This window comes from Sparus aurata, chromosome 9 (genome assembly GCF_900880675.1).
Source record: "Sparus aurata chromosome 9, fSpaAur1.1, whole genome shotgun sequence".
Taxonomy (NCBI): Eukaryota; Metazoa; Chordata; class Actinopteri; order Spariformes; family Sparidae; genus Sparus; species Sparus aurata.
The window spans coordinates 35,257,314-35,270,604 of record NC_044195.1 but is presented as its reverse complement, the minus strand read 5'-3'; the positions used below and the strand labels follow the sequence as shown (position 1 = coordinate 35,270,604).

Sequence of the window (13,291 nt, the reverse complement as noted above, 5' to 3'; positions counted from 1 at the left end):
GCGATTAAAACAAACATAATACCACTGATCAGATACTGTGGGATGTATAAACTTCTATGTTGTTCTCTGTTGAACATCTATGAATTTTTCCTATTGCAAGTTGCCATTGTGTTGGTCAAGACTTACTGAAGACGTCTAAAGCCTTCTTCTCTGCAGACAGCAGGGGGTCACTGATGCCGTAGATGTTCTGAGCCATGATCCTGATGATGTACTCACGACCCTCGATCAGCTTCGGCACCTGAAGAAACCGACTCATTCCTTAGCACTGAGAAGTTACAGCCAAGTTTTTGACTGTGTGTTTAAGACCTTGTGGGACTGAAATATATCGGTACAACTACAAATGTAAAGTACTGACATCAAATTTAAAATTCTTCATCTTATCATCATCTCATTTTCTTTTATCTGATAGCACCGATTAAAATCATAATGTCATCGATTTTTAACATAATTTTCTTGTACAGCAGCTTACATTTAACATTTTAGAAGTTTGAAATCTCTTGTTAGATGATTTTTTTATTTTTTTTCAAATGAGGTGTGAAAGTAATTTTTACTCTATTTGCCATTTTTGATCTAAAAATGTATGGAATTTTAAAAAACAAAAATTGTTTTTTGTTTATTAAAGGAGTAGTAAAACAAAAGCTATGAAAAATTCCGTGAAACCTTTGCCTCTTATTTGTCACCAAAATTAAACAATCATTTTGAACCTGACTTTATCCAATTTTCAGATTTCTGTTCTGGAAATAAATTTTAAATTATTTTGCATATTTACCATAATATTTAGAAAACTTCTAAACATCAGTAACAATAATTTAAGTAATCAACTTGGGGTATTTCATGGAGATATATCCTTTTTCTAACTTTTTTTATTGACATGACTTTTAGAGATGACAGGACACGGGATGAGAGAGAGGGGGTTGACATCCAGCACATGGCCACAAATCAGACTTGAAGCCTGGACTGCTGCAGCGATCCAAGTCCTCTGTACATGGGTCACACACTCTACCAACTGAGCTACTGGCACTCCTATAGTGAAAGCTCTTATTAAACACATTTACAAATTCACCTGTACTGTTACCCTCTGCCCCTGAATGTATTGTAGTTCATTTAGCCTTATAGTGTGTTCATGTGAGAATACTGTGTATCATTATGTAAAACTAAACAAGTGGATTTTTAAACTTTTGATATATTAAATGGCATCTGGAACATAATCTACAGTTTATGAACCTGTTGTTCAGTTATTTGTCTCTTTTCTTGTTGACACTTTCAGGATTTTTGGTACTAAATTGTGAATACATGTGCCAGACTTTCAACAAATTCTCTACATTTTCTCCCGTTAAATTGTCTTTTCCTGTCAGTATTTCAGCACTGATCTGCTCACCCTGCAGGAGGTCCTGGTGCAGGAAGAGGTGACGGGCATCCACAGGTCTCTGTTGGTGTCTCTCTTCTCGATAATGTAGTTGGAGATGGCGCAGCCTCCGTCGTCCAGAGGAGGGTTCCAGGAGATCACCATGTAGTTCCTGTAGACCTCGTTGAACACAACGGGGCCCTCTGGAGGCTGAGGACGGTCTGACGGAGGAAGCATCCATACAGGTGACTCTCCAGATAAATTTAATACCAAAAATAAAAATATGCTAACCTTGATTTTCATTTGTTTTAGAATCTGGAAAATCGTTCAGTGTGGTACATAAAGTAGTGACAACAACTATTATACCCCTAATTTTCAGTGTCTTCCCTAAACCCTAGCTATACATACTTGTCGGTGAGTTTGGAAGTATAGAGAAAAATGTATTGTTTTATGTAATTGTTCTCACCATATAATTTTACAAAAAGTTGAAAAAGCTAGACCAGATAACCCAAACAACTTGCTAAAGAAGTACACTGAAGGTGATTTGTTTTCATGCTCTCCACACTGATTTTACAATCATTCAGCTTAGGTGGTGCCTAAAACATACGTCACTGCCTGGTTGCTGCACCAAAACACTTATTTTGGTAGGAAAACCCCGTTTTGTCACTGGGTCCATTATATGCTTCAAACTTTGTGTCAGTTTTTTGTTTTCTACCAAAGATGGAACTGATAATCCTGTACATTTATCTCTACATCCTTCATCTTGCTTTATAATCTGTTCTGAGTTGTGACAGAAATATTGCTGCAGATTTGTTTAAGCGTCTAAGATCTCATTCTACAAACACAAAAAATTTTGTTGTTGATTTCTGAGTCACTGAAACCTGTGTGGGAATTATTTGCGTAGAGTTTTAGTGGAACAGCAACTCACCGACCACAGTGATGGTGCAGAGTCCTGTGCGAGTTCCGGCGGCGTTCTCCAGGTTGACGCAGTAGCGGCCGCTGTGTTCTCTCTTAGCCTTACTGATGTTGAGGCTGAGGTGGCGAGCAGTGCTGTGGAAGCTGATCTCTTCGTCTGCCTTCAGCTCCTCGTCGTTCTTTGTCCAGGTGATAGTCGGGGTCGGTTTGCCGGTGTAGCGTCCAGACAGCGTGCAGCTGTCTCCCACCTTCACCATCATCTTGTCTCTGAAGTCCAGGTCCAGATTAGGTGGTTCTGAAGGGAGAAGGGAACAATTATTGAACATTTTGAAAGGTTTCAAACATTTGTTTATACCTTGTACTGTTTTTATAATCTGTATGTGATGTTTTGATGCATGATATATTATGAATTAGTCAAGATATAAATAAGTAAATTAAATACTGACTGAATACTGATAACTCAGGGTGTCTGCAGGTATAAGACAATTCATTTTAATGCTTTTTAAGATATTCAAAAGATAATTTTGAACCAAAATATCTCTTTGTTATTCCTTTTTCTGCAGGAAAGTATAAAGGTGAGTAGTATTTATGAGGTCCCATGAAGAGGTAGAAGGTTTTCACAGTCGATCACTCACAGGTCGACTGCTCAGGTAAAACACAGTCTGTTTAAATCACAGCATCACTGGTGCAAATGTTAAATATAAACCAGTGTGTTGATGGGTTATGATAACAAATGTCAGTGCATGTTGAGTTTTTCATTAAATAAATGAGGGTGTTCATGTTGCGTCACTCACCGAGCTCGTCCTTGCACTGGATGGGTTTGGTGGCGAAGGATGGTTTGCCTTGTCCCACTTGGTTGACGGCAGAGACTCTGAACTCGTGGCTCGAGCCATCTTTCAGCCCTGTCAGTGTGAACTTTTTGTCCATTAGCTTGTTCTCTGCACCTATCCGTGTAAAGCTGTCCCGGCCGATCATTCGGGACTCGAGGACGTATTCAGTCACCTCAGCACCACCATCGTACTTTGGTGGCCTCCAGGCGACGGAGATGGAGTCCTTGGTAACAGCAGTAACGATCAAGTCCTCTGGACGCTCCGGGACGGCTGGAGGAGACACAAACATGATGAGATGTATAAAAGTACACTTCCTGTGTGATCATTTTTTTGTCATAGACTGTATAAAGAAGTGGATGTAGCTCTTTACTGACTGTTCACTGGTATGGTAATACATATTATGTCTGACTTACAGATGGGGTCCTTGATGAGAACCATCTTGTCGGTTTCGATGAATGGTCCCATGCCGATGATGTTCTCGGCTGCGATCCTGAAGAAGTAGCCCTTGCTATCGAGGAGTCCCTGCACTACGGCGTTGTTCCTGGTCACTGTGTAGGACACAGAAGTCCAGCCCATGCGGTCTGATTCCCTCTTCTCGATGATGTAGTTGGTGATGGCTGAGCCACCGTCATCCTCGGGGGAGTACCAGGTCAGCTTGCAGGAGTCGTTGGTCAGATTCTCGCCGGCGAAGGGAAGACCGACTGGTCCGGGGACGTCTGATGGGATGAAGGAATTTGAGTCAGATTAAATGTAGCAACCTAACTCTCAAGAATTTAATATATTATTCAATTTTAAGGCTATATCACTCAGCCCGAGCTCTTAATCTCTCAATTGTTCTGGTGAGGTTGACTCACCTAGGACCTCAACGATGACAGCCTTCTTCCTCTCTCCTCCCTCATTCTTGGCACTCAGTGTGTAAATTCCCTGGTGCTGGCGCCTGCAGTTCTTGATGACCAGCGAATTGGAGATGCCTGTTGTCTCCACCACGGCTTCTTTGGGTACCTCAGCATCGTCACGGCACCAGTTGATCTGCGGGGCGGGTTTACCGGACACGTAGGCAATGATGCGGATTGTGGCACCTGCGTGGACCACGATCTTCTCTTTCACTGAGGCGTCCAGGTCCATCTCAGGAGGAACTGGAGAAGAAAGTTATGATTTGTGTTAAAAAATAAAAAAAATATCATCAGAAATAACACTTGACACATCCACACATTCTGCCCTTAGGTGGACCAGATTCTTACTTGTTCTGTCTTTGGTCTCGATCAGCTCGGACACGAGTCCTGGTTCTCCAACTCCGGCTGCGTTCACAGCTTTGACTCTGAAGCGGTAGAGACCGCCTTCCTTCAGACCGGCCACCACGAACTTGGTTCCTCTGATCTCTGTGTCCTTTGCCTGAAGAGAGACAAAAAAATCAACAATTACATTCTGGAGCTTTGCTTTAGATTTGTCAGTTTGATCACTTCATCAGGGAGATGTAAAGAAGTAAAATGAGTAATTATGAAGTTACTTAACTGGGAAATGAATAGAATAGAATAGAATTACTTTATTGATCCCAGACTGGGAAATTATTTAGTCACAGTGGCACTGGGTCCGCAAAAAAACACTGTACATAACATAAATGGAAAGCAAGATATACACAATGTATATATATGTATATATATATATATATATATTTATATATATACAAGAAATAGACAATTCCCATGAATGTGCAATAGCAGAAGCACAGGTAATATAAATAGATAAATAGAATAAAAAGACCCTAGAATATGCAGATGTAAACATGTTAATTAATTCAATTTAGTCATTTTGTTTTTTTGTTTTATTCTTTAGAATTTTCATATTCAATGAAGTGAAAGCTCATCAAGGATTGTTGTTGATTGTCAAAATAGTTCATGTCTGCAGCTTCAAATTTTATAAAGTGGCTATGCTGATGCTCTGAGCAAACCTTCCAGTCAAAAGTTTAAAAGGGTGATATGGATGGATGACATGTTTGTGACTGTACAGTTTTAAGTTCTTTGCTGATACATATACAATATTTTTGTTTACCTTCTCCCAGCCCTCATCTGGCTCAGGCTCCTTCTCCTCCTCCTCAGTGTCACCCAGCATGAGCAGTTTCCTCTGAGCTTTCTTCTCCTCCTCCTCCTTGTTCGCCTCCTTGAACTCCACGATGTAGCCCGTGACCTTTGACCCTCCGTCCACCAGAGGAGGGATCCATTCAAGCTCCACCGTCGACTTTGTCCAGTCCGTCACCTTCGGCATTGGGGGCCCAGGAGGTGCTGATCACACAAACGCACAAATAGATACTGTAAGTTCTCTCTCAAAGTTTATTGAGCTTAAAGGCTCAATTCCACAATTTATCTGTCTTACCGATGGGGTCTCTGCAGAGCATTGGGTCAGAGGGCACACTGGGCAGACCGCAGCCGGCAGCATTGACAGCGATGACCCTGAACTGGTACATGGCGCCTTCTAGCAAGCCGGTGACATCCCAATTGTTGCCCAGTGGCAGAGCTCGGATTGGATCGCGAGTGACGCGGGTCCAGCGCTTGGAGGTGGTCTCCTTCTTCTCTATGAAGTAGCCAGTGATGGAGGAGCCGCCGTCATACTTGGGCTCATCCCAGTTGACAGTCATCGACTCCAGACAGATGTCAGTTACAGTCGGTTTCTCACACTGACCCGGGACAGCTGCAAGAGAAAAGGCCAGTCATCAATAACCAATACATCAGCCAAGAAAATTACAAATAGGATGAGATTTAAGGGGAAATCAGGTAATCAGGTGAGAGATGGTCATAATGCGGACGACATGTAACTTAATGTTGATGTAAAAGGTTTCTGTACTTTTAGTGTTTAGATGTTGAAACTAACGACAGGTAGAATGATCTGAACTTACTGAAGAGGTTTCTGGCCTTCTCTGGCTCGCTGACCAGTGGAGGTCCAACTCCAAACTTGTTCTGGGCCATGACTCTGAACTCATACTCGTGGTTCTCAGTCAGTCGAGTCACCACGTAGGCACACTCCTTGGGGTCATTGGAGACGTGGACCCAGGACTTCCTGCTTTCCTCGCGCTTCTCAACCACATAGTTGGTGATCTTTGATCCACCATCGTCTGTGGGGGGATTCCAAGCCAGACCAATCCTCTCTGCAAACACTTCGGTGAACTTGATTGGTCCGACAGGTGGGCCAGGAGGTCCCTGCAGTGGGAGGGAAGGCGTGTGAGTCACTCAAGTAGATATCTACAGAATCTCTATTAGATCTTTACACTTAAGGCTGCAAACAACTAATATATTTGGCTTCATTACTGGATAAACGACTTCATCCACAGTCAATTATCAAACCTGTCACAATAATTCAATGTTAATGATTGTTTGTTTAACGGATCCTTGACTTCTAACAGAACAAAGAAAGCAATGCACGTTGACCGATAGTCGCTTTTTGAGGATATCAACACTTGGGGCAAATAAATGTAACCTAACCCTGATGTAGGATATTTGACAGTTGAACAGTAAAGTTTACTGTCTTAATGACAGTAAAGTAGAGTAAACTCAACTGGGAATAATTATAAATTACCTCAAGCAGCTCTCTCCGCATTATAATCTCTATAAACAAGATGTGTAGATGAAGAAATACAAACAGTGACGCTGCTGTGACAATATACTGTAGCTAAGCTGCTATTGAACAATCATTTTTTGGGGTAGGGGCTTAGCAATAACTAATCATTTAGGTAATGAAACCATCATTTCTTTAGGTGAGCCCGACATGACAAGATATTAAGGGTTTCTCACCGAGCACGGAGAGCTTGATGTCCTTGGTGACGGATCCCAGGCTGTTGCTTGCAGTCAGGCTGAAGAGGGCGCTGTCGTGCCTGCTGGCCTGCTGGATCAGCAATGTGCACTTGTTCTGGGTCACCAGTTTGTTCATGTGCTGGTCATACTGGACTGGAGCCTTCTCCTCAGGTTTGGCCAGACTGGCTTTATGCCAGGTGAGTGTGGGGAACGGACAGCCGCTCACCTTTGCCACAATGCTGACATCACAGCCCTCCTCGCCCTCCATGGCCTCGCGCAGCTCAATGGTTGGAGCACCTGCAGAAACAAATTAGATTCTTTATGAAAGTGTCCTGCCGCAACAAACAGAACTAACCCATAGGTTAAAATGCAACATTCAGATAATTGAGGACAGAAACCATTTGTCGACAGAAACTTAGTGCTTTCTTAGCTGAACAAGGTGAAATAGGTGTCTGAGCAGCCTGTGATTGGCTGAAGGGCCTGCCACTCACATGTCTGATCCTTGATGACCAGGGGTCCAGCAGTGGCCGAGGGTCGGCTGGGTCCAGCAGCGTTCACAGCTTTTACTCTGAACTCATATTCTCCTCCCTGCAGATCAACAGCAAGACAGACAACTTTCTCATACAGGACTTCATCACAGGTAAAAGAATTGTTACTTGTCCAATTATAAAATCTGTATCAGCAGAGTGGAATGGTGCTCCTCCCTCATGTTGAATTGGTATTTCTCGAGCAGGAAAACATTGCAAAGAAACACTGAAGGGAAAGACATTAGGGCAGGGAGTAGCAAAGTGACATCCTCTGAAGGACTTGGACTGACCTCCTTCAGGTCCTCCACCACGAAGGTGAGCTCCTCCACGTCTCTCTTGTTACACTGCTTCCAGGTCTCTTTCTCCTTTCCGCTGGTGTCCCAGCTCAAACGTTCGATGATGTAATGCTTCACTGGAGAGCCACCATTGTTTTTGGGAGGCTCCCAGCTCAAAGTGACGGTGTTCTTCGTCACCAGGTTCACCCTCACTTTGGTGGGGGGGTCAGGTGGGTCTGATGAAGAGAAAGATTAGCATTAGAGCAGTTCCAGTGAGGTTTTGGGAGTTTTTGCTGTCTTTATCTCATTGGATTAGTTGATGTGTGCTTACAGATGGGGTCTCTGGCCCGGGCAGGCTCAGTGGTGACAGTGAATGGACTGAATCCAAGTCTGTTCTCAGCTCGCACCCTGAACAGGTAGTCCTGACCTTCTAGCAGGCCGGGCACCACGTAGGCCTGGCTGGCGCAGGCTGCATTCACCTGATAACAAATAATGAATTGATCAGCTGGTCAATCGCAACAAATTTTGAACACTTCACTGACATTCTGTAAAATCATCATTTATATTTACCATAACATTAAGGGCATTTAGCAGACACTGTTGTCCAAAGTAAGTAAGAAATGATAAAGTAAGTATGAAAAAAAATTAATCATTAAGTTTTCTTCATTTCTCAAAAGCAACTTAAACTAAACTCAACAACACTTTGTTTTCTAAAATAAAGAATAACACTAAAAATGAGAAAGTGAAAAATGAAAAATGTAGAAAGTTTCTGAACTAAAACAAAATCGACTGGGCGATGTTTACCTTTGTCCAGGCCTTGTCAGTGACACATTTCTTCTCGATAAAGTAGCTCTTGATTCTCTCTCCTCCATCGTTGTCAGGGAGTTTCCAGATCAGCCTCATCGTCGAACGGCTGATGTCAGTGACCCTCAGGTCCTTTGGAGGACCAGGAACGTCTGTACCCAGAGAAGAGGCAAGTCAGAGATCCAAAAACGACAAAACAAGGACCTAAACATTTAGACACTCCCCTACTCTGTGATTTATTTATAGAAACAGACTAAGAGATAAACAGGAGTATGCAGGGTCGAGGTTTTCATACAAACAACACAGACATACCGAGGACGTTGACTCTGCAGTTGATGTGTTTCTGTCCGGACTTGTTCTTGGCAGTGATGGTGTAGCGTCCAGAGTGGCTTCTCAGACTGACTGGTATGACCACGACGGACGTGGTGTCGGTGGACTCGACCTGAATACACGAATAAGAACAGAACAGTTTGAAAATATGAACACACTCAATTGGTCTATATAGTTGATATTGTTCCATAGTACGTACAGTTAAGTAAAGGAAACAATCTTGAGCAATTAAAACGTAAGAAGATCTGAAATGCTTTGAAATCAAGCGAGGTTTGTACTGGATGTGGTGATAAAATGATTGTGTTGCTGTGTTGGTTTTCACCTCAGAGTCAACAGGAAGTGTGTGCAGTTTCTTCTTCTTGTGTGACTTGGCTTTGCCATCATAGTCCCAGGTTACTTTGGGAACAGGACGTCCCTTGATGGTGGCAGGGATCCTGATCGGATCTCCAGCACGAATGCACAGCAGGTCTTCCATTACTATGTCAATGCTGATGGAAGGCGCAACTGTTGAGAAGAAACATAGCTTGAAACATACGTGACAGAGAGGACAATGATGAATGTCAATCTATTTATTGGAGTGTGACTTAAAATGGGACGTACGCTTGATGTCTTCAACCAGAACCTCTCCAGTGCGGGGGCTGGGGTCAGACTCGCCAATGTCATTGACAGCGATGATCCTGAAGTGGTGGCGCTTAAGCTCGCGGAGATTTGGAACGGTGAACTCGGTGGTGGGGCACAGGCTGTCTGCGTCATTCACACTCACCCAGTCTGACTTGCCCTCATCCTGGATCTGGATGATGTATCCCTTGATGGGGCTTCCTCCATCTCTCTCTGGTGGTTTCCAGGCCAGTGTGACACTGTACTTTGTTTTATCTGCTATCTCAGGAGCAGCAGGCATGCTTGGAGGAGCTGGAGAAAAGGGCAGCAGGTTGTATGAATGGTGTACAATTTGGGAAAATCAAATTCATCACGTCTCTCAAAATCAAGTTTATTTTGATATGTTGAATATTTGATGCTTTAAAAAGAAGCCCTTTACTTACTGATTGGATCGACAGCAAAAGCAGAGTCGGACGGTGCGCTGAATGGTCCAGTTCCTGCAGAATTGCAGGCAGCAACCCTGAATTCGTACTCTGTACCTTCGATCAGACGAGTCACCTGGGAGACACAGAAAGATGTGGGGATTCAACGGACTCCTGTGGTTAGCAGGCCTGACAGATCATCTTAAAGGACTGGAACCTTTCTGTCTGTAGGTATTAGGTTGGATCCAGAACCTTGTATTTTTTGCATGTCAGTAAAGAGATTCAGCTATTATGAGATGGTTTTACTTCTTTTTTATTTTAGTATAATTGTTTTATGTATTAAGATTTGTATTGAATTCCTAATGGTTGGATATACCGTGATAACAAATTCTCAGCTCTGAAGTAGAACAGCTATTTCATCTTGAAGGTTTTGATGGACTATTCTTAACGTAAATTCTAAACTCACCTGGTACTCCCAGCCTTTCACGCCCCTCTTGGTGACCGGCATCTTGTTGACTTTGGCCCAGTAGTCGGTGCCTTTCTCCCTCTTCTCCAGCCAGTAGCCAATAATCATAGAGCCGCCATTGTCTCTGGGAGGCTCCCAGCTGAGGGTCATGGAGGTCTTGGAGAACTCTGCAATGGTGGGTTTCTCTGGTGGGCCAGGAAGGCCGAATGGGTCTGTGATCTGGACTTCTTCTGTTCCACAGGGGTCAGATATGCCGTAACGATTCTCAGCTCTGATGCGGAACAGGTAGTTCTTGTTTGTTTCCAAGTTCCACACCTACAGGAAAGAGAGGTGGTGTTAGCAGTAGAGTCAAAGAGGTCTTTAAAGGACTATAACAATCCACCCATCATTATAATTGCTGTTGTTATCAGGACGTACCCCGTATTTCCTCTCAATGATGCTGTTGGTAACCTGCACCCACTGTGGCTCAGGAGGAGCTTCCTGTCCCTCTTCCAGCTCTGGCTCCTCTGTCCTTACGTCCATCTTCTCAACAATGTAGTTTGTCAGCTCGCTGCCACCATTATCCAGCGGTGCGTCCCACTGGAGGTAGCAAGACTCTGCCTTGATGTTGGACACTTTCACATTCCTGGGTGGAAGTGGCCGATCTGAGAAGAGAGAAAAATACACTTGTATGTTTACTGTTTTATGTTAAAAAATAATTCATTTAATTGTCTGTGTCATGTGTCTAAACTCACCCAGCACCATGACAAAGGTGGTGTGTTTGGCTGAACCCATGTTGTTGGAAGCAGTCACAGTGTAGCTTCCACGGTCCTTCCTGTTGGCTGCTGGGATGGACAGCGTCGTCTTGCAGTTCAGCCTGCCAGTCACCACAGTCTCCATCAGCAGAGTGTCGGTGGGCTCTTCGATCACAACATCATCTTTGGACCACTCGACCTTAGGGATAGGTAGGCCCAGGACATCAGCGGGGATCTCAATGGGTTCACCCTTCCTCACGGTAATGGAGTCTCCCTTGAAGATCTTCAGCATATGGACCTCAGGAGCCACTAAGAGGGACAGGACGTGAATAAAACAATCAAATTAAAACAAAAACGGTTTGATCCAACTCATTCCTTAATAGAGTTCTCTCAAGAAAGACTGCCCTGGTCCCTTGGATTTAAAAAATTCCATACAGGGTTTTTAAGACCTTTTTTTTACATTTAGCCATACCTTCATCATCTTGGATGACCACAAGGAGTGGGATGGATGGCTCGCTCTCTCCAATCAGATTGGCACACTTGATCCTGAACTCATACATCCAGTCCTCATCCAGGCCCTCTACAGTCATGGTCATGTTAGGGCAGATCTCTGTGTTGCAGGGCACGAAGGCCTGCTGGTCCTGCCTCTTCTTCTCAACGAAGTAGCCAATGACAGGGCTGCCGCCGTCATTACGTGGTGGCTTCCAGGCCAGTGTGATTGAGTTCTTGGTGCGCTCGGTGTAGTGGAACTTCTCCGGGTATGATGGTGGGCCTGCAAAACCACCAAAGCAATGATTGGTATCAAGTGCAAATTCATCATTTATCATACCACTCCTGAACACTGAAGATCTTACACAAGAAAAAACTGGAGCATTCATTTTTAAATCAAATTGATTGCAGGACTCACCCTGTGGGTCCACAGCCTTGATGGGTCCCAGCTCAACAGGTGGGCCCATGCCGTACTTGTTCTTTGCAATGACCCGGAACATGTAGTCCTGTCCCTCCATGATGCCAACGCACTCACACTTGGATGAGGCGGTTTCAATGGGCTGCCTCCATGTGTGCATCTTAGCATCTCTACGCTCAACGATGAAGCCGGTCAGGTCGCTGCCTCCATCATCGTCAGGATCATCCCAGTTCAGGAAGATCATCTTGCGCGTGACAACAACAGGTTTCAGATCCGTGACGGGTCCGGGGACATCTGATGATAAAACAATAACATCCTTCTGTTTTCGTTTTGATTTCATAGCATCAATTAACTGCCAGTTAACTGTTTAATTTTATCATCAACTTGTTAACTGCCTTCCTCGACTGCCACTCACCCATGACATCCACTCTGATCGAAGCACCCTTGATGCCACTGGGGTTGCAAACAGAGATGTGGTATTTGCCACAGTCTTTCCTCTGAGCGTTCGGGATTGAAACAATGCTGTCATTGCCCTCAGTGAGGATCTCCACACGGTCTTTGTCCGGTTTGGCGTCATCCTTGGTCCAGGTGATGGAGGGGTAGGGTTTACCTGTGACTGTAGCAGGAACTCGGAGGTTCTCTCCAGCTCTGATGACCACGCCGTTCTTGATTGCCAGGTCCAGGTCAATCACTGGACTCTCTGTAGAGGGCAAGCAACAAGTAAATAACAGCAATGAGACTTTTATCATAAATATTTAATCAGACCTGGTTAAAAACAATTCCTTTATTTTGTGATTTATCTAATTTTTTTCCACTGACCTGCGGGATTCCTGACAAACACAGACTCTGTGAATCCTGGTGTTCCCTCTCCAGCAGAGTTGCAGGCAATAACTCTGACCAGATATTTGGCTCCTTCACGGACTCCATAGACTGTGAAGGCCCGGCTCTTCCAAGGACGCTCAGTAGACCTGGACCAGTCCCTGGTACCAGCAGCCATGGCCTGAAGAACACCACAGAACAAAGAAACAGTCTTAATTTAAATCAAGACAATTGAAGGTCTTCGGCTTTTATGTTCCTGCAGCTGAAATGAGGCAGGAAGCTGAAAATAAAGCCAAGAAAGTGTGAGAGGTGAATTGATGATCGGACCTTATCCACATGGTATCCCAGGATCTCTCCTCCACCGTTGTCAACAGGTGGGTCCCACTCCACATCGATGGAGTGGTCAGTGGTCTGCACTACTCGGGCAACTGGAGGTCCAGGAGGTACTGCAGTGTCACAAATAAACACACATGGGATATGTCAACTCTGAGACTGACTGTATTTCCATTGAAATCAGTGTTGGCTGTGACTCTTATGA

General features: G+C 44.1%; 1 protein-coding gene across 1 annotated transcript in view; it reads right to left on the bottom strand.

Annotated features, from left to right (window-relative positions):
- The window catches only part of ttn.2 (titin, tandem duplicate 2), a 189,777-nt gene that overhangs the window by 65,390 nt on the left and 111,096 nt on the right, over positions 1-13,291 (bottom strand). The window contains exons 143-169 of the mRNA XM_030428193.1: positions 13,081-13,199; positions 12,754-12,934; positions 12,350-12,634; positions 11,935-12,228; positions 11,500-11,799; positions 11,028-11,336; positions 10,711-10,937; positions 10,294-10,608; positions 9,849-9,963; positions 9,409-9,717; positions 9,131-9,312; positions 8,791-8,920; positions 8,479-8,630; positions 8,006-8,153; positions 7,690-7,910; positions 7,364-7,460; positions 6,873-7,169; positions 5,981-6,280; positions 5,461-5,775; positions 5,140-5,369; positions 4,332-4,482; positions 3,945-4,226; positions 3,504-3,806; positions 3,055-3,360; positions 2,274-2,555; positions 1,379-1,566; positions 127-238 (exon numbers count right to left, since the gene is read on the bottom strand). Of these exons, the coding sequence (XP_030284053.1) occupies positions 127-238; positions 1,379-1,566; positions 2,274-2,555; positions 3,055-3,360; positions 3,504-3,806; positions 3,945-4,226; positions 4,332-4,482; positions 5,140-5,369; positions 5,461-5,775; positions 5,981-6,280; positions 6,873-7,169; positions 7,364-7,460; positions 7,690-7,910; positions 8,006-8,153; positions 8,479-8,630; positions 8,791-8,920; positions 9,131-9,312; positions 9,409-9,717; positions 9,849-9,963; positions 10,294-10,608; positions 10,711-10,937; positions 11,028-11,336; positions 11,500-11,799; positions 11,935-12,228; positions 12,350-12,634; positions 12,754-12,934; positions 13,081-13,199 (6,150 nt within the window). The remainder of the gene's footprint in view (positions 1-126; positions 239-1,378; positions 1,567-2,273; positions 2,556-3,054; positions 3,361-3,503; positions 3,807-3,944; positions 4,227-4,331; positions 4,483-5,139; positions 5,370-5,460; positions 5,776-5,980; positions 6,281-6,872; positions 7,170-7,363; positions 7,461-7,689; positions 7,911-8,005; positions 8,154-8,478; positions 8,631-8,790; positions 8,921-9,130; positions 9,313-9,408; positions 9,718-9,848; positions 9,964-10,293; positions 10,609-10,710; positions 10,938-11,027; positions 11,337-11,499; positions 11,800-11,934; positions 12,229-12,349; positions 12,635-12,753; positions 12,935-13,080; positions 13,200-13,291) is intronic.